Below are 21,048 nucleotides of genomic sequence, written 5' to 3'. Positions count from 1 at the left end.
AGCGACTTTTCTAGGACTTACTTTCCTCATCCTGAAAGACCTAACCTTTAGAGCTCTTGTGAAGATGAAGTGAAAGAGTACAAGTAAGCACCTAACTATGCTGGCATTATCCCCTGTAGCTGGTAACATTCTGGAAACCAGCTATGCATGCTGGGAAGTCGCCTGGAGCCGGGACAGTCCTGAGTTAGCGGATGACTAAAGGTGCATGAGGGTACTGACTGCTCTCATCGCCCTCTGCCTCCCTTCTTCCTCCACTCTCCCCTTCCTCTCCCCTCCATCTTTCTTCAAGTTTGTTTGTTTAACTCGGGGCCTGGGCACTGTCCCTTGGCTTCTTTTGCTCAAGCCTGGAACTCTACCACTTGAGCCACATCTCCACTTCCAGGTTTTGTTTTTTTGCTGGTGAATGGGAGACATGGAGAATTAATGAGAGAATTGGGAAGTCTTGTAGACTTCCCTCCACAGGCTGGCTTTGAACTTCAGTCCTCACATTTCAGCCTCTTGAGGGGCTAGGATTACAAGCGTGAACCTCCGGTACGGTGCCCGCCCCTTTCCCCCTTCTCTTTGTCTCTTTGTCTTCCTCTTTCCCCACCACAACTTCTTACTCTCTTTTCCCTTCACATTCTGTCATGTCATGTCCACTCAACTGCCCCAAACATAGCAACCATATTTTAAAAATACTGTCCCTTGGGTTTATTGTGTCCCATTTTTCCCTTTTGCTTAAAAAGTGCCCTTTTCTGGGTTTCATATGCCCTTTGAAATTAAAAGTAAACAAACGGCGGCACCCACGCTGAAATTAAGTCATTTTATACAATGATATGGCCCTTGATGATTATACTTTTCCACTGAAGTCACGGCCTGTTAATAGAAAATGGCTCCCCCCCACTGGATTAAAGGCTTAGAAAGAGGCAGGGTGCAGGCAAGGGGGGCCTGTTGTGCTGGGGAGAACCTCCACACCAGGGGCAGTCTGGATATTCTCCAGAGGCCAGGAGCCTCTGAGTCACTGCAGGGGTGCTCTGGCCAGAGCCTGGGCCTCGTGCTCCCCTGCCTTGCGGCTTTGGCTCTGTGGAGGCCTCTTCAGAGGAGGACAGGGGAGCCAGGAGAGACTGCTGGGCTCGGCTGGTGGAGAACAGGACCCTGGATAATCTGGAGAAATAGCAGTGGATGTAAAGGGCAATGTAAGATGCCTGGCCCCCCACTGTTGTGGGCCTTGTGCTTGGCCAACAGAGGCAACATTCCTCTGTGTGGGCACCTGGGCATCAGGTCTTTTATTTGCCAGTACTGGGGCTTGAACTCAGAACCTGCATGTTGTCCCTTAGCTTTTTCACTCGAGGTGAGCACTCTACCACTTGAGTCACAGCTCCACTTTCGGCTTTTTTTTTTTTTTTTTTTTTTTGGTGGTGAATTGGAGATAAGAGTCTCATGGATTTTCCTGCCCAGACTGGCTTCAAAAAAGTGATCCCGGTGTCTCCGAGCACCCACAATCTGAAGGGGTGTCTCTTTCTGCTTGTCTGTTTGTCTGCACGCTTAGTTGCCCGTTGGCTTGCTCTGCCATTGTGACTTTTCTAGAAATCCTTATTCTGCAATCCAAGTCAAGGACCCTACACGAAGAGCCCCTACTTTTAAAGGGAAACTTCACGAACCTTCGCCTGTGTCGGTCACAGGTTTGGGTGAGAACAAAGGGCCACTCACTACAGGAGGTGGAAATTCTCAAAGTGGCTTTGAGAACCTCCACAGCACACATGTTCCTACTTAGTGCTTGGCCTGCCCGTGAGCGAAAACCCAGAGGAAGACACCAGCCAACTTCAGGGATGTTGAATTCCCAGCCGGTGGCCTCGCGGGAAATCACTGACTCATTAATCATGCCGATGAGCACAATTGACTTCGTGTTGTGGTGACTGTGGTGCCCAAAACCAAGTTAGCACTTGCTCCCGACTGGCCAAGAGGCAGAACTTCCTGCAGAGAATCACGGGCCATTGAGGATGTAACTGTGAACTTCACCCTGGGAGAGTGGGTCCTACCGGACCCAGCCCGGAGGAAGCTGTGCAGAGATGTGATGTCCGAAATTGCCAGTCGTCTAGAATCCATCAGCATTCCGAGTCCACAAGGCAAACGTGGCCGTCTATACATGCGCCACGATGTCAGCAATAACGTCCGCATCATCAGGTCAGCGGGAATGCTGGCCGCTGAGGGTGTAACTGTGAAACTGGGGTTAGTTATCTTTAACGGTCTCAGGATTCAGCTGTGAACCCATCGGGACCCGGACTTTTCTTTACTGGAAGACTGTTGATTACTTTCTCGACCTCACTGCTTGCTCTGGGTCTGTTTAAATGGCTTTTATCGCTTCTTTGTTCAGCATAGGCAGCTCACACATTCTCCAGGAATGAATCCATTTCTGCTAGATTTTCCCACCTTATTTGAGTATAGGTTTTAGAAACAGTCTCTTCTCATCTTTTGAATTTCTTGGATGTTTGTTGTGATGTTTGCTTTCTCATCTCTCATTTTGTTGGTCTGGGTCTTTTTTCTCCTTTCTTCATCACTTTAGCTAGGGGGGTTGTCAATTTTACTAACTTTTTAAAGACAACCAGCTTTGAGCTTGGTTGTTTCTATATAGAGATTTTTTTTTTTTTAGGCTCTAATTCATTGATTTCTGCCCTGATGTTTACTCTTTCCATCTACTATTTTGGGGTTTGGTCTGTTTCTGTTTTTCTAGAAGCTTTAGTTGGATCATGAGGTTATTTATTTGAACTATTTCTGTTTTCTTTATGTAAAATGCATAGAGCTATGAACTTTCCTCCCCCATTGCTTTTACCATATCACAAAGGTTCTGCATTTTCATTTTCGTTGGATTGGTAGAAACTTCCTGATTTCTTCAATGACCAAGAAGCTTGATCCTATAATGACAGTGGAGTCATTTCTGACTTACTTTATATCACAAAATGGCATGGAATAATCCAGCTAAGAAACAAAAAAAAATCCAAATGATTTCAACACAGGAAAAAAAAAAAGTGACCCTCAGCTCTCTGCCTCCTGAGTCGTTAGGATTACAGACGTGAGCCACTGTTACCTGTCCCAAGGCTTCTCCTCAAAGGGGCCGCTGGCTGGGAGGGGTCCATGGTGCCCAGTGAAAGATGAGGCCTTCCTGCCAGTGCTGGTGATGGCTGGCTATGGCCAGCAGGTCGCCTGGTGGGACCTGCCCATTGTAAAGTAGAACTCCAAGTGGGAAGTGACTTTCCCGGGGTGCACAGGGACGAAGGGGAACACGCCCCACGAACTGTCCTCCATGTAGCATCACCTTGAGTCTGAGCAGTACAGCGGGATCCTTGTGGCATCCCAGATGGTGGGCATAGAGCCCTGCCCTGGCTCATGTTATGGAGCCAAATCCCTCCTTCTCAGACTCTACCTCTCAGCGAGGCAGGTAGGGTCGAGGCGGGAGCTGTGCACGGAAGGCCGTGCTGGGCTGACCCACAGACACACACACACACACACACACACACACACACGTGCAACTTCAAACACAAGCAAGGTGGGGATTTCCACCCTGTGGGAAGGCCACCCCCTAAGGTCAGTCTGAACTACGGGTACAGCATGATGATATCAGATTCGATACCAGAAAAGGGGCTTGGGGAAGACAAGACCACCAGCCAGTGGGTCTAGGCTGGTTAGGGTGGGCTGGTATCTTGGTGGCCCATCTGCTCTGCGTGAGGAAAGTCGGGGTCAAGTGGGCAGGCAGGGGTGATGGGCACTGGACCTAGTACCTTTTTCCTCTCCATGGCTTCCCTCTCGGGAGGCCCCTTTTCTGTCCCTCTGGGAAGTGTGATCTCCAAGGAATGGAGGGGCTGAGGGAGTGGGGGGGGGGGCGTCCTCGGCTAAGCTGGGGCTTCTGGGCCACCTGGCCTCCACAGGTTATTATTGGCCTGGGTGACAGCTGGGAATGGCAAGGACACCCTGGAGAAAGGAGCGAGCGGGGTGGGGCCGTCCTAAGCTCCCAAGATCTCCCATGCCATCTGGTGGGGCCGAGGAAAGCAGAAGCATGCCGGGAATGTCTGTGTGAGCCCCTTCCGGCCCCCACCCCGGGCAAGATGAGATGAGCCTCAAAGAAACGTGGCGGCGGGTCTGTCTCTGAAAGACTATTTCTCTCCTTCCGATGGATTGGGAAAATCTCCCTTGCCCGAATGGCTGCCTTAATGAAGACTTCCGGCTGTTCTCTCTGTGTCACGTTCTGGACATATGTGAAGTGGGCTTTACTCAAAATAAGAAGTAACCAAAGGCACAGGAAGAGGGCCTACTGGGTAAGCCCTGGGCCAGGAGTGGCTTCCAGGAAACATGCTCAGGAAAAGCACAAGATGGACGAGGCGAACCTTCTCGTACTGTGGATAAAAGGTGCTCTCCAAACCTGTCAGAGGCAGCTCCACCTAGAACACTTTGCCACTATTGCACTATTGCACACTATTGTGTGTGTGTGTGCGTGTGTGTGTGGTGTGTGAACTCAGAGCCTGGCACTCTTGCTTGGCTTTTGCACTCAAAGCTGGTGCTCTATCACGTGGGTCACACCTTTCCAGCTTTTTTTCTGGTTAATTGGAGATAAGAGTCTCTTGGACTCATCTGCCCAGGTTGGCTTTGAACCATGGTTCTGAGATCTCAGCCTCCTGAAGAGCTAGGATTACAGACAGAAGCCCCAGTGCCCAGTTCAATTTCACCTCTTGGTGAAATGTCTCACCAGATTTCTCACCAGTGGCCCTCCTGGTCCCCAAACTCAGTGACAGCAGGGCCTATAGTCAAGGGACACGCATAGCTCTCCTCCATGAGGGCCTTGCTGGGGGGAATGTGGCAGTCTGAGCCGTCTCGTGGGGTAGAGGCTCCAGGAAGGAGGGAGGAGAGCAGGGGACTAGTGTGTTTGCTGAGCGAGCTTGGACCCATTAGAAATCCTTGGCGGGGGGGTGGAGGGGAGACTGATGACACCGCCACCGGAGGGGACGCTTCCCCAGGAGGCTCTCGCTGGCGGCGGGGCCCTTGCTTGTCTGGGTCCACTCCAGAGACTTCTGGGAAGAGCGAAGGTTAAGGACGCCTGAGTGAAAATGGGAGCGGAGATGACGAGCGGCCTTTCTAACTTTGTCTTAGATCAGGAGTTGTACTCAGGGGAAACAGAGGTACAGCGTTCTGAGTAAAACATGAATTGTGACCCCACCTCCCGCCACCCCTACTCGGGATAGGGTGGTGAGCAGACGAAGACGGCTTCACTGGAGACGATTACCGTACGGCCAAGGAGCAGATCAATCCTTTTACCCCAACTCTCAGGAAATGGAGAGGGACAACTCTCCAGCTCATCACAGGACGCTGGCAGAACCATGATACCCCACATCAGGTTCTTATTGGTTGGGACAATTCTTATTGGCAGCTAAGGGGGCACCCCCTTCCCCTGTGCCCCTCCCCCCAGCATAAGGAAGAAAACAAGCCATCTCATTTTACTCAGGAATATAGAAATGCAAAAGAAAATATAAACTCCATCTGGCAAGCTACAAAAATGGTAACACTATATATAACGATCATGTGGGTATAATCCTAGTAAACTAAGATGAATTTAACAGGGACAACTGATTAATAATGATTTATTTATTAATAGAATAAAGGCAAGACAAAAATCTATGCCTAAAAACCATTTAGCAAAATGCACATCCATGATAACAGTATCTCATAACAAACCAGGAATGGAAAACTACTTTAGTCTTGTTAAACCCATGATCAATAGTTTACGTAATGCCGAAATACTGAAACTATTCTGTCTTAGGCCAGAATAAGGTAGAGATACATCACTGCTGATGTTTACTACTGTCCTCAAGATCTTAGTGTGACCAGTAGGGAAAGGAAACAAGCCAGGTGTTGGTGGCTCAGGCCAGTAATCCTGGCTACTCAAGGGCTGAGACCTGAGGATCACAATTTGAAACCAGCCTGGACAGAAAAGCCCATGAGATTTTTTCCTCCAATTAATCACACACAGATGCGCGCGCGCACGCACGCACGCACGCATGCACACACACACACAATGGAATTGGAGCTGTGGCCTATGTGATAAAGTGCCAGCCTTGAGTGAAAAAGCCAAGGGAAAGCACCCAGTACCTGAATTCAAGCCCCTAGTACCAGAAGAAAAAAAGAAAGAATGGGAGGGAGGAAAAGAAGAAGGAGGGAAGGAAAGGCATTAAGGTCTGGATTCAGGAAATAAACTCACTCACGCAGATGATAGAACACCAGACAGAATTTCCAGAAGGATGATCATAATCAACAGCAGAGCTGGGCCTGGTGGTGCAAGTCTGTAATCCCAGCACTCAGGAGCTGATGTATCCTTACCCGGGTGTTACACAGGAGTTCCAATCAGTCATTAAAACACAATAAAAGTGCAAGAGCATTTCAGGTCTTGATGAGATGTGACACAGTAGACAGCTATGGGGAGGGGGGGTCATGGGGGGGGTCCTGGTCAGCCTGTCTCCCATCACTGGCTTTCCCGGGACCACATTGCTCATGTACTTAGAGGACAGAGAGCAAATGATACTTTGCAGGAACACGGGTTCATTTGATTACACTTCACTCAGTAAATATTTGCCATGTACCTAGTGCAGCTTCTGGTCAGGCAAAACAAACAAACACAAACCCCAACTGTTCATTCTCTCCTGGCTGACGGCTGACCTTGAAATGACAAGTGACCCGAAATGGAAAGGCTTGGAGAGCAGTGCTCTTGTCATCAAACAGTACTTCAGGGAAATCCTCTTACTGGACCAGTTTCTGCAACTTGAGATAAAAGGGGAAAATAAACAGCAATTATATGGTTCAATATTAAGTCTCAAAAATGTGTCGTGGAAAAAGAGGACCAATGAGCCACATGCCTTGCCTTCCGCAGCGGGGAATCGGGGGTCAGCGTCTGATGCAGAGAGGTAATGACAGTAGCATCTGTGAATGAAGTGTCCCGGTGCTACAGGGTGACAGGGAAATCCTCACCGATGCCCAGGGCATGTACGGTGTGTCCTGCAAGAGGTCACCCAAAAGGTCACTCTTTCTTAGTGTATGCTGGTCCTGGGACTTGAACTCAGGGCCTGAGTGCTGTTCTTTAGCCTTTTGTGCTCAGGGTTGGCACCCTATCAATTGAGCCACAGCTCCGCTTCCACCGTTTTTCTGTTTAATTGGAGATAGTCTCTCGGGTTTTCTGCCTGTAAGCCCCAGATCTCAGCCTCCTGAGTAGCTACTATTACACGCATGAGCCAACGCCTCCCGACTTCTTTGGGGGATTTTGAGACAAGGTCTCACTATAAAAACCAGACTGGGGAGAGAGCAAGGGAGGGAGTGACTTCCAAAAAGAAATGTGCTCTTTACCTGACTTATGTAACCCCTGTAGCCCCTCTGTAAATCACCTTTATAACAACAAGATATATTTTTAAAATACAGGCTGGCCTCAAGCTTAGCATCCTCCTGCCTCAGCCTTCTCAGGGCTGGGATGACAAACTTGCACTACCGCACAGGGAGACCCACTTTGGGCTTTGGTTTTGGACTTAGAACTGATTCGGATCAGTCTCCAGTTACAGTTCCTATCATATGAAGAGGATAATTGTCCCTGAGTCACCGGACAGGAGCGGTGGTGAGGTAAGACGTGTTTTTTGTTAGTCCTGGGGCTTGGACTCAGGGCCTGAGCACTGTCCCTGGCTTCTTTTTGCTCAAGGCTAGCACTCTACCACTTGAGCCACAGCGCCACTTCTGGCCTTTTTCTATATATGTGGTGCTGGGGAACCGAACCCAGGGCTTTGTGTATACGAGGCAAGCGCTCTACCACTAGGCCATATTCCCAGCAGTGAGGTAAGATGTGTAAAACACCCCCCTCCCCACTGCTTTAAGTACCCAGGTCTGATTTCTCACTGAATTGCCCAGTGGCTGAGAGCGGAGGACTGGAGATGGGCAAAGCTCTTCTCTGCCATCTAGTGTACATCGTGTGGAATAGCATGCGTTTGGAGCGCTACAGAAAAAGTGACTTTCTCCAAAGGCTCTTGAACTGAGCACCAGTGAACAATTGCCAGCCTGGCTCAGCTCTGGACGCTGTCACCTGTGTCCAGGAAGATGCCCGCTGGGAGGTGAGACCTGGCACGGGCCCAGTATAACTGGAGTGGACTACCTCCTCTGGCTCTGCCCTGCCGCAGGCCACCCTCTTTTGTAGTCCCCCGGAGCAGGTTCTGATTCAACGGTTGCTCGGAGAACCCACTTTAAGTCACCACACTTCGGGGAGAAGGGTGCAAACTAAAAGTTTATTTTGTGGGTAAAGAGTGAAAAATGGAAGCCAAGATGGAGAGCAGAAAGCCCGATTATGGAAAGGCCGCACAGAGGCCTTCAGAGCCCAGGCCCGGCCGCGGGCCCCCGGGGAAAGTGAGGGGCAGGCTGCAGAGCCAACCCGGGCGCTGCCCCCGGACGACGAGGAAGCGGCTGCGGGGACTCAGGCCCAGGTGCAGCAGCTGCAGGAGGTGCTGAACACCAGGCCTCGTGGACAGTTCTGCAGGAACTGCCGGCCCCCTGCACAGCTGTAGAAGGTGGACGGATCCCGGGGGTTGGGGTAGAGACCATCCGCTTTGCCCTGGCAGAAGGCGCCGTGCCCAGGGCTGGTGCCCGGCTCACGTTCCAAGGGCTGGCCAGGAGCAGGCACTTGGGGCTTTGGGGGACTTGGAGGCATGGATGGAAGACCTGGAAAGACGAGTTCGCTTGAACAAGACTGGCCCATGAGATCCCAAACCCAAGGTCACTCACAAAGCAGCAGCCAAGGAGACAGAAGCCCAGGGCCTCAGGCTGGTCATGCAGAGGACACCCCATCTCTGCTAGGGAACCTGAAGGACAACACCTGGGCTGCCCACACAGCAGGCCGGGAGTGGCTACAAACCGCCAGCCACGCCCAACCTTGCCAGGTGCCAGCGGTTTACAACTGGCTACTCAGGAAGCTGAGGTCTGGGGGTTGTGATTGGAAGCCAGCTCAAGCAGGGAAACCTGAGAGACTCATTTCCAATTAACCAGCAACAAGCCGGGAGTAGAGCTGTGGCTCTAGTGGTAGAGCACCAGCCTTGAGTGAGAAAGTGAAGGGACAGGCTCACGCCCTGAGTGAATTCAAAGCCCCAGCACCAGGCGTGCACGCACACGCACACACACACACGCACACGCACACACACACACAGCCCAAGCATATCCTGGTGAGGGGCCCCAGGGCTCTATGCTGCAGCTGAGCACAGGCTTTCTCCTTGCCAGGCTCCTGCTCCCCTTCCTTTGGAAGGAAGCCCCACTTAGGCTTACGAGGCCCTGGCTGCTATTGCCACACAAGGAAGAAAACCATGAAGGGGAAATTGTGTTGTGTGTCCTCTGATCTGAGTTTCCTCCGATCTTTCCTCAGATCCTGAGGTGCGTGCAATCAGGGAAACCACGATATTGGGGCAGAGTTCTTTCCTTAGAAAAGCCACCAAGTGTGGTTTGAGAGGGGGTGCGCCCCCCCCACCCCCAAGCTCCACCTCGGGGGTGCCTGGCCCCTGCTGGCTTACTCAGCTCCTGCCGAAGCGTCTGGATGAGCGGGTAGCGGCCCTGATTGCAGAAAGAGCCGGAGAAGTCATCCAGGCCCAGGCTCCAGACCATGGCCCCGCCCAGGCCCTTCTGCTTCAGATAGGCAACCTGCAAGGGGTAGATGCTGGCACAGGGACTGGGGACGCCCTCCAGGCCAGCCCCAGAGCCCAGCCTCTTCCCCTGGAGCCGGGCCCCAGCACCTTCAGGCCCACGAGTGGTTGGAGTTTGTGGAACCAGCCTGAGTGGCTGCCTCCTGGTCCTGAAGGGTATAAGCACTGCCAGGACTGGGGGGGGGGGGGGAGGGGGAGGAGAGGGCCGAGGCTGAGGAGCTGGGACAGTGGACGATTTCCCTTTAACATCTTGGTCAGGCTGCTGCTTGAGGCTCTGTCTACTGGCTGTGATGTTCGGTTACCATAGGGAAGGGTCCCCACGATCCCAATCCTGTTTGATTCCCTTCTTCATGGCTCTGCCCCCCTCCCCACCCTCTCTCCGCCTCCCGGCTCCCAGGAGCCCCTGTGTTTTCTCAAGGGCGCTACGGTGCTTGGCCTGGTGAGGGGCTGGGGGTCGTCCCAGTCCCTAGAGGGTCCTGTTGTCAGAGACGACCCTCTCCGGACTTCCCTGACGTCGCTTGCAGTCTCCCCCCGGAGGCCCCCGCTCCCTCGTTTGCTTTCGGTCTCATTTCAAGCACTCCTGCTCCAGCTCCCTCCGCCAGCCTCACGTTTCCCCGCACCCCGGATTCTCCCAGAGGACTCGGCCTGCACTTCCAGAAGGACCCGACGCCCACAGTGGCAAACAAGTGAAGTGCTTGTCCTCTCACGAGCTCAGGGCGAGAGAGGCCAGGAAACCAATGAGCCCCTATTTCAGGCCCCAGAGAGGAACCACCGGTCCACGACTTGAATGTGCTCCAGATTCCTGCCGGTGCATCACGCAGAACAGTCCACCTCAGCACGCGCACGCGCACGCGCGCCCGGCCAGAGGCTTGCTCAACGCGCAAGCAGTGTTCCCATCTGTGTCACCACGCAGTCCGCGTGAAGACGGGCGGGAGGTTGGGACACTCATGATGAGACGTTTTGAGTGTTGTCATTCGCGGTTATCGCCAGGCCTTCCGTCTGCCCTAGCCCCCCTCTCCCGGCCCAGCCCGGCGGCACCCAGCCTTACCTTGGCCTTGAAGCTCTCCACATCGTCAAAACCCACCCACTGGTTGTCCCGGACTACATAGGGCACCTTCTGGTCCTCGATTCTCTGGCTCGGCTTCCAGGAGCAGACCTGCACAAACAGGGAGAGATGCTGGGAGACACGCAGACAGCCCAGCAGAACGTCGCCTCTCCCCACCACTGCCAAAGCCTGCGTGAGGACTCCTGGAGAATGCAGGGCTTCCTAAACGGGATGACCTGGCCGGGGCAGGGCGGAAGTTACTTGGTCCCCTTGCCTCCTAGGCTATCCCATCCCCCAACACTTACCTCATAGTAAGCCAGTATCCCTCCTTCCTTAGTGAAGGGGCCAGGGACGCCAGGCCCTGAGGCCGGGGCCCCCACGCTGGCGTCCGACGAGGCCAGAGTGAAGGACCGTCCGTAGGTAGGCATGCCAAGGACCAGCTTGGAGGCAGGGGCTCCCTTCTGCAGCCACAGTTGTACAGCAGCATCCTGGTGGTGGAAAAGGAGGGGGCCGATGGATTTCAGTCTTCGGACTGGCTCTGATTGCCTAAGAATGGCGGGCGGGGTTGGGGTGGGGGGGGGTGCTCCAGAAAGGTTAGGAGGGCAGAACCCTCCGCTGGAGAGCTAAGGGACTTGGTCAGTGTTCCCATCCTGCACATCGTCCTCAGATCTTGAATCCCAGTGAGAGAGGCGGTGTGGTTCCGTAGCCAAAGAGTCAGGAAACTGCTCTTCAAAGTCCGGGCACAGCGGCACCAATTAGGCCTCGGAGTCCGACGATGAGGCCGTCTACTGAGTGCCGGAGCCTATCCTGGATGGCAGGATCCGTCAGTGAACCTCGGCACCTAACTTGAAATGGAACGGACCCGTGTGGCCATCGTGATGGCCTCGCGTGAACTAAAGGGCACGAGGCAGGAGGCAGGTCGAGACCACGCAACGCAGAGGGGCTGCGGCGGCTCTCACCTCCCCTGCGTGGCTGTAAGTCTCGCCCGAGTGTAAGAACAGGGACGCCGTCTGTCTGCATCCGCAGGGCCTACATGGCAGCGCCGGGCACTTCAACACTCAGAGAGATCCAAGGTGAACACCCTGAACAAGATCCTCCCACCCACAGGCAAGGTCTGCCCGAGGTCGTCGTCGATTCAGGTCTCGCAGGCCTCTGAGGCAGGGAGGGGCAGGGGGACAGGGCGGTTCCTATACAGGTGTACTGAGTAAACAAACGGCAGGGATTTCCCCTTCAAACCAGTTCCGGCTCACTTTCCCTGAGAACCTGCTCTAGACCAGCCCGGGGAGACTTGCTGTCTGAACACCGGGAAAGGTTGTTGGCTTGTTTGGTTTTGGTGGTATCGGGATTTAAACTGAGATCTTTGGAGATTGCTAAGCAAGTGCTCTACCGCTTGGGCCATCCCTACCGTTTCTCAGATACAGTCTTGCGCTTTAGTGCCTGCCCGCTGACCTCCGACCCCCACCCACCTGTCCACCCCTCCCCCAGAGCTGGGACCACGGGTGTGTGGGACCGTGCCCAGCCATTAAAGATCTGCTTTCAGTCTGCGGATTTATTTATTTATTCATTTTTATCAGTCTAGTTGTCTTTGCTCAGACTTGAGCTTTGCAGAAGTCTTGGCTCCCTGTTCAGCTGACATGACACTTTGGGACAAGGGTGGAAGCCCTCCCTAGCTCCGCAGGGTGGGGAGAGGGAGGAGAGGGCCTCCCTTCTCCTCGGACCCAAGGCAGGCCTCGCGAAGCGCGTGAGCTGGGGGCTTTCGGCCGCGCTTGCCTGCCGGTGGCCCTGTCCACACAGTGCCGGGCAAAGCTCAAGCGGTGGAGGGCTTGCTCAGCAAGTGCAAGGCCTTGGGTTCGATCCCCAGTATGGACAAAGAACCACCAAGTCCCACAGAGATCCGACTCTCCCCAAAGCACAGAAGCATTCTAGTTGAAAGGCTTTGGGTGGTTATTGTTTTTTTTAAGCAAAAGCAAATGTGGTCATTCTTAATTTTTAAGATAAACAACGGGCTTGTTAAAAATACCTAGATTGCTCAAGGAGGAGCAGCGGAGCAGGACAGTCCCCCACCTGCAGTCTGAAACCCACTCCAGCCCTTGGCGGGGAGGAGCGATCTCCAGTGACATCCCCTGAAATGTGGTCCACGTGACAGAGTTCCTGCCCTGGAGATCACCTTCCGGGAGGTCAGCCAGTGGCCAAGAAGCAAAGCCCCACTGCCGTGGTCTTGAAGGAAATGAAGTGGAGACGTGAAGTGGCCAGACTTAAGCTGCACGAAAGCCAGGCTTCCCCCTCGGCGACGGCCCAGCCAGAGTGACGTGGGCACCCGGGGGGCCTCAGCCACTAGCTAGGAGGCTGAGATCTGAGGATTGAAGTTCAAAGCCAGCCCTGGCAGACAAAGCCCTGACTACTCCTTTCTTTTTCTTTTTTGCCAGTCCTGGGGCTTGGACTCAGGGCCTGAGCACTGTCCCTGGCTTCCTCTTGCTCAAGGCTAGCACTCTGCCACTTGAGCCACAGCGCCGCTTCTGGCTTTTTCTGTTTATGTGGTGCTGAGGAATCGAGCCAAGGGCTTCATGCGTGCTAGGCAAGCTCTCTACCACTAGGCCATATCCCCAGCCCCCTCCCTGAGACTCTTATCTCCAATTAACCACCAAAAAGCAAGAAGTGGAGCTATTGCTTAAGTGGTAGAGCACCAGCTTTGAGCAAAAAAGCCAAGTAATAGTGAGAGGCTCTGAGTTCAAGCCCTGCCATGAACACACACACACTCTCTCTCTGTCGCTCTCTCTCCTAATGTCTTGGTGCTCTGCTTTGTTTCCCTGGATGTCTTTTCCACTGGGGCTTCGAGGTTCGCAGGCCTCTAGACAAGGGTGGGCTGGGTGGCGCAGTCTCCCTGGCCACTTACCACGTTCAGTTCAGCATTTACCCCCTGCTCTCCCTGCCTCTTGTAGAGGGGGCTGTTGTGTCCTGTGACCTTCTCCCAGGTTCCGTGGAAGTCATAGGCCATGAGGTTGATGAAATCCAAGCTCCTGTGGGGGCGAAGGGGAGGGTTGATGGCTACTGCTCAGGGTGGGGCTCTCCCTTTGCAGTATCTAGGGAGGGTCCCTGTGGCCAGAGGTGGGGGTGCCAGGCTCACCCCTGGTTTTCCTCCCATCCCCCACCAGCATCCCAACTTGAAGCTGGCAGCTCGGGCCTCCGGCATCCTCCACCACCTCGGCTCTCCCTGGTCCATTAGGGTGCCTAGTGCTAAGTCACTGTTTTGGAGAGGACTTTAGCTCAATGTTTCTCAAACTTTAGGGCACATAAGTCATTGGGACCCTCCATCAAATGCAGGTTCTTCCCCAGTAGGCTTGGGGCAGGCCTGAGAGTCCATATTTCTTTTGGGGGGAGGGGGAGGGTAGCTGGGGTTTGAACTTCGGGCCTGGTGCACGCCAGGCACACAGTCTAAGACTTGAGCCGCCCGTCCAGCCTCTTTTCGCACTGGTTATTTTCCATGTTAGTGTCTTGCTTTCTGCCTGGGTCTGGCCTACGCGGTGATTCTCCTTTCCTTGTGTTGCTGGAGGTGACAGGCAGGCATTGCAGTGTCCAAACATCACGGGATAACAGTGACGTGCCACAGGGCCCAGCCATCGGTTGGTTGAGATGAAGTCTCTCCAACTTTTATGCCTGGTTGTCTTTAAACCACAACTCCCTGTCTCTATCTCCCAAGAAGCTAGGATTACAAGCTTGAACCATTGTGCCTAGCTGAGTGCCCACATTTCTTCCCTCTTTCTTTTTCTTTGTCTTCTTTCCTTCTTCTTGCTTTTCTTCTTTTCATTCTCCCCCCTCCCCTCTCTCTCTCTCTCTCTCTCTCTCTCGTCAGTATTAGGGCTTAAACTCAAGGCCTTGTAGGTCTTGCATTCTCACTTGGCTCTTTCACTCAAGGCTGGCGCTCTGCCACGTGAGCCACACCTCCACTTCCACCTTCCTGCTAGTTAATTGGAGATAAGTGTCTCTTGGACCGTCTCGGACAGGGCTGGCTTCAAACCTTAGTCCTCGGCTCTCAGCATCCTGAGTAGTAAGGATCACAGGCAGGGGGACAGGTCTAGCCGCCCACCCTCGTGGGGATGTTAAGGGTCATTTCAGTCCTCTCCCCTTTGTCCTAGGGCGTTTTCACTTCCACAGAGGGTTCCCAAGAAGAAGGGAAAGATCTGCAAGGAAGGCTCTGAAATGGTGGGGTAGCGGGCATGTGGAACAAGCCTTTCCTGGACACGGAGTCAAATCCCAACACCACCCGCCGTAGGTGAAGACCTGCTCCGTGAAAGACGCTCAGGCCACGCCGGGCCTCTCGCCTCTCGGACGTGGACCTGGGGTCTACGTCGCCTGTCTGAGACTCACTGAGCGATTCTGTCCACCTCATAGCCGGCCTCCATGTGGCCTCGGTTCCCTGAGACGGCGGCACTCAGGAGCAGGCGTTCCTTCCCCGAGGTGGGGGCCTCCTGCTGGAAGGCGTTCGCCAAGTCCTGTGGGGACAGAGGTGTGAACCCAGGCGGCTCCGTGGGCCCCCCACCCCCCCCCGCCCCCGGCTCCCGGTGGCCACCCACTCTCAGGAGTCTGGAAACTGTCCACAGGACTGATCTGGGTGACATAAACATGTGGAGCAGCTGACTCGGGGAGCAGAGCAGCACCCCCTCGCTCCACGCAGCCAAACCTGCACCAGGGCTGTGAATCGCTCCTTGTCCACCGCCGGGCTCCCGCGGCTTCCTGGGTATTCCCAGTCAAGGTCAAGGCCATCGAAGCCATTTGTGCGCAGAAATCGGATGGCTGAGTCCACGAAGGTCTTCCGGTTCTGGGCAGTGGCCACCATGTTTGTGAACCTGGGAGTCGAGGGGTGGTGTGGGAGGCCATTACCGGGCGTGTAGGGACCACTTGTGCTTGCGTGTCTGACCCGGAAGGGGCCCTGAGAGGGCTGCCGTGGGGAATGCTGGGATACTGGGGAGGGGGCTGGTTAGGTAGAAGGGGCAGAAGACCCCCCAAACACTGATATAACCAGGGCACAGTGACTCACTGGGAGCCCTTCCAGAAGCTTCCCACCACTTCCCTGAACTGTCCCACTCTGAATTAGCTCTCTCTAACCCAACCCACATGGAGGTTTAGGAAAGGTGAGGGGCCCCCCCTCAGGCCAGGGCACCACGTCCACTCACTTCTGGGTACCCAAACTCCAGCCCCCGACGGCTAGCAGAGTCTTGAGCTTGGGATTCCTGGAAAGACAAGAGAAGCTTGAGAACTGACCCCACCTGCTCACCTGGAAAGAGGAGGAGGGAGGAGCAGAGGGGGCAGGGGGAAGGGAGCAGGGAGGTCATCCGTCCCCATCACACAGCTGGCAGTCGAGAGAGGAAAGATGCATCGGGGACTCGAAGATGTCTGATCAAACCCAGGAGACAACACTCCCGTGCCATACGCAAGGCAGCAGGAAATGAGGGTCCTCAGAGAGGCAACCTTAACACCTAAGCCAGAGGATGTGCAGACTTCAGGACATTTCCCAGAGGAAGGGAGTTCCCAGGGGAGGGAAACTGGTTGTTGTTGTTGTTGTTTTTTTAACCAAATTCCAGTCCCACCGGGACCTCACCTGGAAGAGGCCTTGAGAATTCCCTCCTCTGTCCCTACCTCTTCCACTGAGGTCGGTCCCTGGGGAACTTGGAGAGGAGAGGTGACACGCCCAAAGCTACACAGCAGGTGTGCGGTGAGATCACAGCGATGGAGTCTGTGTCCGCCCCCACCCACCCCCCACCGCCCCACCGCCCCTTGCTCCCATGGCTCACATCTTCTTCAGGCTGTTCAACTCCTGGTAGAGAGATAGGTCATTCCATTCCATGGAGCTGATCTGGTGCTGGTCGCTTATGCCAGCAAAGGCGTAGATCAGGTGGGTACACAGGTCAGGGGCCACGTTGCTGGGCATGAACCGAGCTGCTCCCTCCCGGTACTGGGACCAGTTGGTGAAGTAGCAGACCAGTTTTGCAGCAGAGCCTGGTCCACGGGGGCAAAGGGGGAAAATAAATGGCTATCAGAAGGCTTTATGAGGACTGGTGCGCTCTGCCCCAAGCAGACAGTGCCCTGACGCATAGTGTATAGTGAACCGTTAGCAGTGGCTTCCAGAGGCCAGGTCGGGGGTCTTCAGGATATCTATGAGTACAGTACCACCGTTACTACAGAAGCAGAGGCTTGTGAGCCTTCCACTCTGTGTAGTCAGCGTGGCTGCCCAGAGGGCAGTGGCGGGGGTCTGACGTAAACCTCCTGACCTTTGACATTCTTGGAAGTGTTACGCTCAGTGCCCAGGTCCCCAAGGCCAATCTGGCAGGCAGGCAGGCTTCCCTCAGCCCCAGTGAGATCCCCCTCCAGGGCCTGCAACTTTGTGGAAGTCAAGGCCAATGTGAGCCCAGGGGGAATTCAATGTGGCTGGCGCATCTGCCAAAGGAAGGGAAGCGGAACCCTCCGATGGCAGCTGGGAATAGTTCAATGTTAATCAAAATGCAAATGCATGCAGTAAGCAGAGAGGAAGCTCCAGTGGCAGGCCTGGCATTATGTGTCTTTAATCTTGCATTAAAGTGGTTTCCACTTGTTTGTTCACCCTTGTAGACAATCTACGTTCATCAGTCTCACTGCTACGACTCTAATGAAGAGCCTGTCTTATCTACGCGGAGGCAGCGGGCCTCTGACATCCCCTGGAAGGCGTGGCAAGGCTTTGAAGGGAAGCCAGCAGCGATGGCTGACCCCTTGCAGGCCGCCCCTGTCCTGCACGGACCAGGACACCAGAAAACAAGAACGCTTGTCTTTACTTGTATATCTGCCAAAACAGACTTGGGCCCCATCTTTTATGTGCCCTGGTCCACCTAAAATGACTGGGTTTCCTGAGGCCACTTCCCACCCAAGCTCTATGATGGGGTGGGTTGGAGGGGATCAACATTTTGTGGCGGGGTGGGGTGGGATGGTAAGTTTGGACTTGGGGGGTATCCATGATTTTCCCCGGCAGGGTCCCTCTATAACCTCCGGTCCCCACGTAGCCACTGAAAAGGCGGAGGAGAGGAGCTGGTCAAGAGAACGCTTAGGAGCACCAAGAGCCAATCGGGCTGCCCAGATGGCTCCAGAGGAGGAGGAAGAGGAGGAAGCGAGGAGATTTGGGCAGAGGTCATCCAGAGTAGAACAGGCTGACAGGGTGAGGGTGTGGCCTGCAGTGACCTCCAGGAGGACGGGGGTACCCCACAGCAGAAGGAGGAAGGAGGGTTCAACGGAGAGCAGACACCCCAGGGCCATCTAGGAAGGAGGCAAGGAGCTCTTGTTCTGCCTTCTCCCACCACCAGACCCAGGCACTGGGTGGATCTGTAGACGTGAGAGCAGAGATGCCGGAATGTCAGCCTGGGTGGAAATCCCAGCTCTGCGATTTGTTACTCATCCCCTTGAGAAGGGGCAAAAGCTCTTGGTGCATGTACGTGTGTATGTGGGCGTATGTGTATACACACGTGGATGTGTGTGTATGTGTATAATGTGTGTGCATGTGTATACATGCGTGGCTATGTACGTGTGTGTATACGTGCATGGGTGTGTGTGTATATACATGCGTGGATGTGGTCATGTGTACATACATGTGTGGGTGAGTACATGTGTATATACATGTGTGGGTATGTGCGTGTGTGTATATATGCATGGATGTGCACGTGGATGTATACATGTATGGATGTGGGCGTATGTGTATACCTGTGTGGATGTGTGCATGTGTGTATACATGCGTGGGTGTGTGCGTGGGTGTATATACATGCGTGGCTGTGTGCGTGTGTTGGGGAAGGCTTGCACAGCAAAGCCAACGCGGGCTGAAGGGGCCAAGGGCTGAAGGGGCGCACACTTACCCCACTGGATCATCAGCAGAGCCATCACACCTGAAGCAACAGCAGAGAGAAGGCAGAGGTCACAAGGTCAAGGCTAAGGTCATGATGTGATCCTCACCACCCCAGGCCCCAGGCACTGGTGGGAGCACACAAGTGGGGGTCGTCGGCGAGGACTGACTTCCCAGAATGGATCCAGTGCCTATCCTGTCTCCCAGGCCTCCTACAGAGAGTCCCTTTCTGTCTGGAAGCTAAGGGAAGGTTCCATGGGCTGAGGTTGTCCTTGTTCAAAAGCCTCGGTGGAGGAGGACGTGGATTTGTGAAGATTCGGGGGAACTGCTGGGAAGAGCCCGCAGGGGTAGGTGGGGAGGAAGGCCTCCTCTCCACACCTCAGCCCCCCAGCTCACAACTTCCTGTTCCTTCCCACAGCCCGGCACCCTGGAGACCAAGCGCTGGGAGACACCTTCAAGGAGGTTTTTCCCCACTCTTCTAGTGACCTGTAGACTTAAAAAATAAAACCTGCATGGACAACAGAGATCATAATCCAGGCTACTGAAGAGGCTGAGATCTGAGGACTGAGGTTTGAAGCCAGCCTGAGACCCTTGTCTCTAATTTACCACCCAAATGGCAGAAGTGGAGCTGTGGGTTAAGGAGAGCACCAGCCTTGAAAGGAAAAGCTAAGGGACAGCATCTAGGCCCCAAGTTCGAGCTTTAGCACTGCTACCAAAAAAAGGGGGTGGGGATTCTCCCCCCTTGCTGGTGACCTTGGCCTTTCCTGTTAACCTAATAAAAACCTTTGTGAACATATCAAAAAAGCCCCAGGCTGCCCTCTTGCAGGACAGTCCACACAGGGATGGAGAGAACCACGTGGGAGTGGGCATTTCTTGTCTAGAGCCAACAGTAGGAGCCTCACATGGAACAGCAAAGCCCCCACCGCAGGGCTCACTGACTTGAGTTCCAAGACAGAAGGACTCGCAGCCCGTGAAAGGAAAGCCTTCACTTACAACCCAAAGGCTCTTGGGGTGAAAGATAGAGACCTACAGGTAATCAAGGGAAAGCAAGCCAGGAGGCAGAGACACAACCTTCTGAGGTTCTCCTTGAAGACAGCAACAAGGAGCCACAGGCTGTGCCCGTCCTCCTCTGCCCATGGAGCCTAAAGCCCAGCCCCCTTTCCCCATCAGAGCCCACATACCTGCGCAGGCCACAGACCGAACCATGATGCTGTCTCGGTGGCAGACTTCAGCCCTGTGCCGACCAGAACCGGCTCTGCTCTTATTTGCCTTCCCTGTCCCACCCCTGCCAGTCATGTTGAAATCCAGGGTCTGAGGGAGGAGGGAGAGGAGAGCAGGAAATGGCATCGAGGGAGGGAGGGTGTCAGCAAGGGACAATTGAGCAAACCTGACACAATGGTCTTTAGCAATTCCTGCTTCCTGGAACAATCCAGGGGTGCAAAGTAGGGTCTTCAGGTTGCTAAACCAGGAGGCAAGACAGGAAACTTCTGGTGAGCTGAATGTGAACCACCAGGTGGCTGAGCCACGACTTTGGTCTTCGTGGGATGGGTGGGTGGGGACCGTGAAGAGTCCTGAACCACTCAGAACGTTGGAGAGGAGAGATGACTGGCAAGCCAGGGCAACGAGGTTCTCCTCCAGTTCCCCTGCTTCTCCTCTGCCCGTTCTTGAACTCAGTTTCTCCATCTGCAAGGTTATGAGGTTGCAAAAATGATTTCTCTCTTCATTTTTGGTTCACTCCAGTGTTTATTGAGCAGCTGAGATGCGAAGGGGAATAAAATCTGCCTGAAGAGATAGACATGCACTAGAGGTTGTACTCTCCAGGTAAGAATCTTGGGTGGGACTGGGGGGCGGGGGGGAAGGGGGCTGGGAATGTGGTCTTGTGGTAGAGTGCTTGCCAGCATGCATGAAGCCCTGGGTTCGACTCCTCCGTAGCACATAAGCAGAAAAAGCTGGAAGTGGCGCTGTGGCTCAAGTGGTAGAGTGCTAGCCTTGAGCAAAAAAGAAAGCCAGGGACAGTGCTCAGGCTCTGAGTTCAAGCCTCAGGACTGGCAAAAAATAGAAAAAGAATGGAAACAACAATCTTGGGCATGCTGTTCTCTCAAAATTCACATTGAAACTAATAAACTTTGAAATGTTAAGGAATAAAACCAAGTTAGAAGCTCTCCAATTATTGCTCATAATTGAAATGTTGAGCTGTTATTCAAATAAAATCTGTTTGCAAATACATATATATGCACACACGAATGACACAAACCTTCTGTTTTCTAGACTCTAGAAAAACAGACCAAAAATTATGTTAGTATTTGATAAGATGGCTGGATTTAAGGTAATCTTGCAAAAATTAATAGCTTTTTTCTATATTACCAATAAGTCAAAATAAGAAAAACACGTGATTGCAGTGTTAAAAATGATAAATTGGAGCTGGGGATATGGCCTAGTGGCAAGAGTGCTTGCCTCGTATACATGAGGCC

The 21,048-nt window shown here is 53.7% G+C and overlaps 1 protein-coding gene across 1 annotated transcript; it reads right to left on the bottom strand.

Annotated features, from left to right (window-relative positions):
* Positions 1–8,446: 8,446 nt before the first annotated feature.
* Positions 8,447–19,786, bottom strand: Chit1 (chitinase 1). Its single transcript, XM_048356962.1, has 11 exons — positions 19,759–19,786; positions 18,591–18,620; positions 16,512–16,716; positions 15,894–15,950; positions 15,401–15,566; positions 15,088–15,212; positions 13,616–13,739; positions 11,028–11,210; positions 10,726–10,833; positions 9,549–9,675; positions 8,447–8,709 (listed from the first exon to the last, which is right to left on the bottom strand). The coding sequence occupies exons 1-11, from the start codon at positions 19,781–19,783 to the stop codon at positions 8,465–8,467; spliced, it is 1,395 nt and encodes a 464-aa protein (XP_048212919.1). The 5' UTR covers positions 19,784–19,786; the 3' UTR covers positions 8,447–8,464.
* Between the last annotated feature and the right edge of the window lie 1,262 nt (positions 19,787–21,048).

The sequence above is a fragment of the Perognathus longimembris genome, chromosome 11 (assembly GCF_023159225.1).
Source record: "Perognathus longimembris pacificus isolate PPM17 chromosome 11, ASM2315922v1, whole genome shotgun sequence".
In the NCBI taxonomy this organism is placed as follows: domain Eukaryota; kingdom Metazoa; phylum Chordata; class Mammalia; order Rodentia; family Heteromyidae; genus Perognathus; species Perognathus longimembris.
Note: the sequence above shows the minus strand (reverse complement) of the source record. Positions and strands in the feature narration are given on the sequence as shown.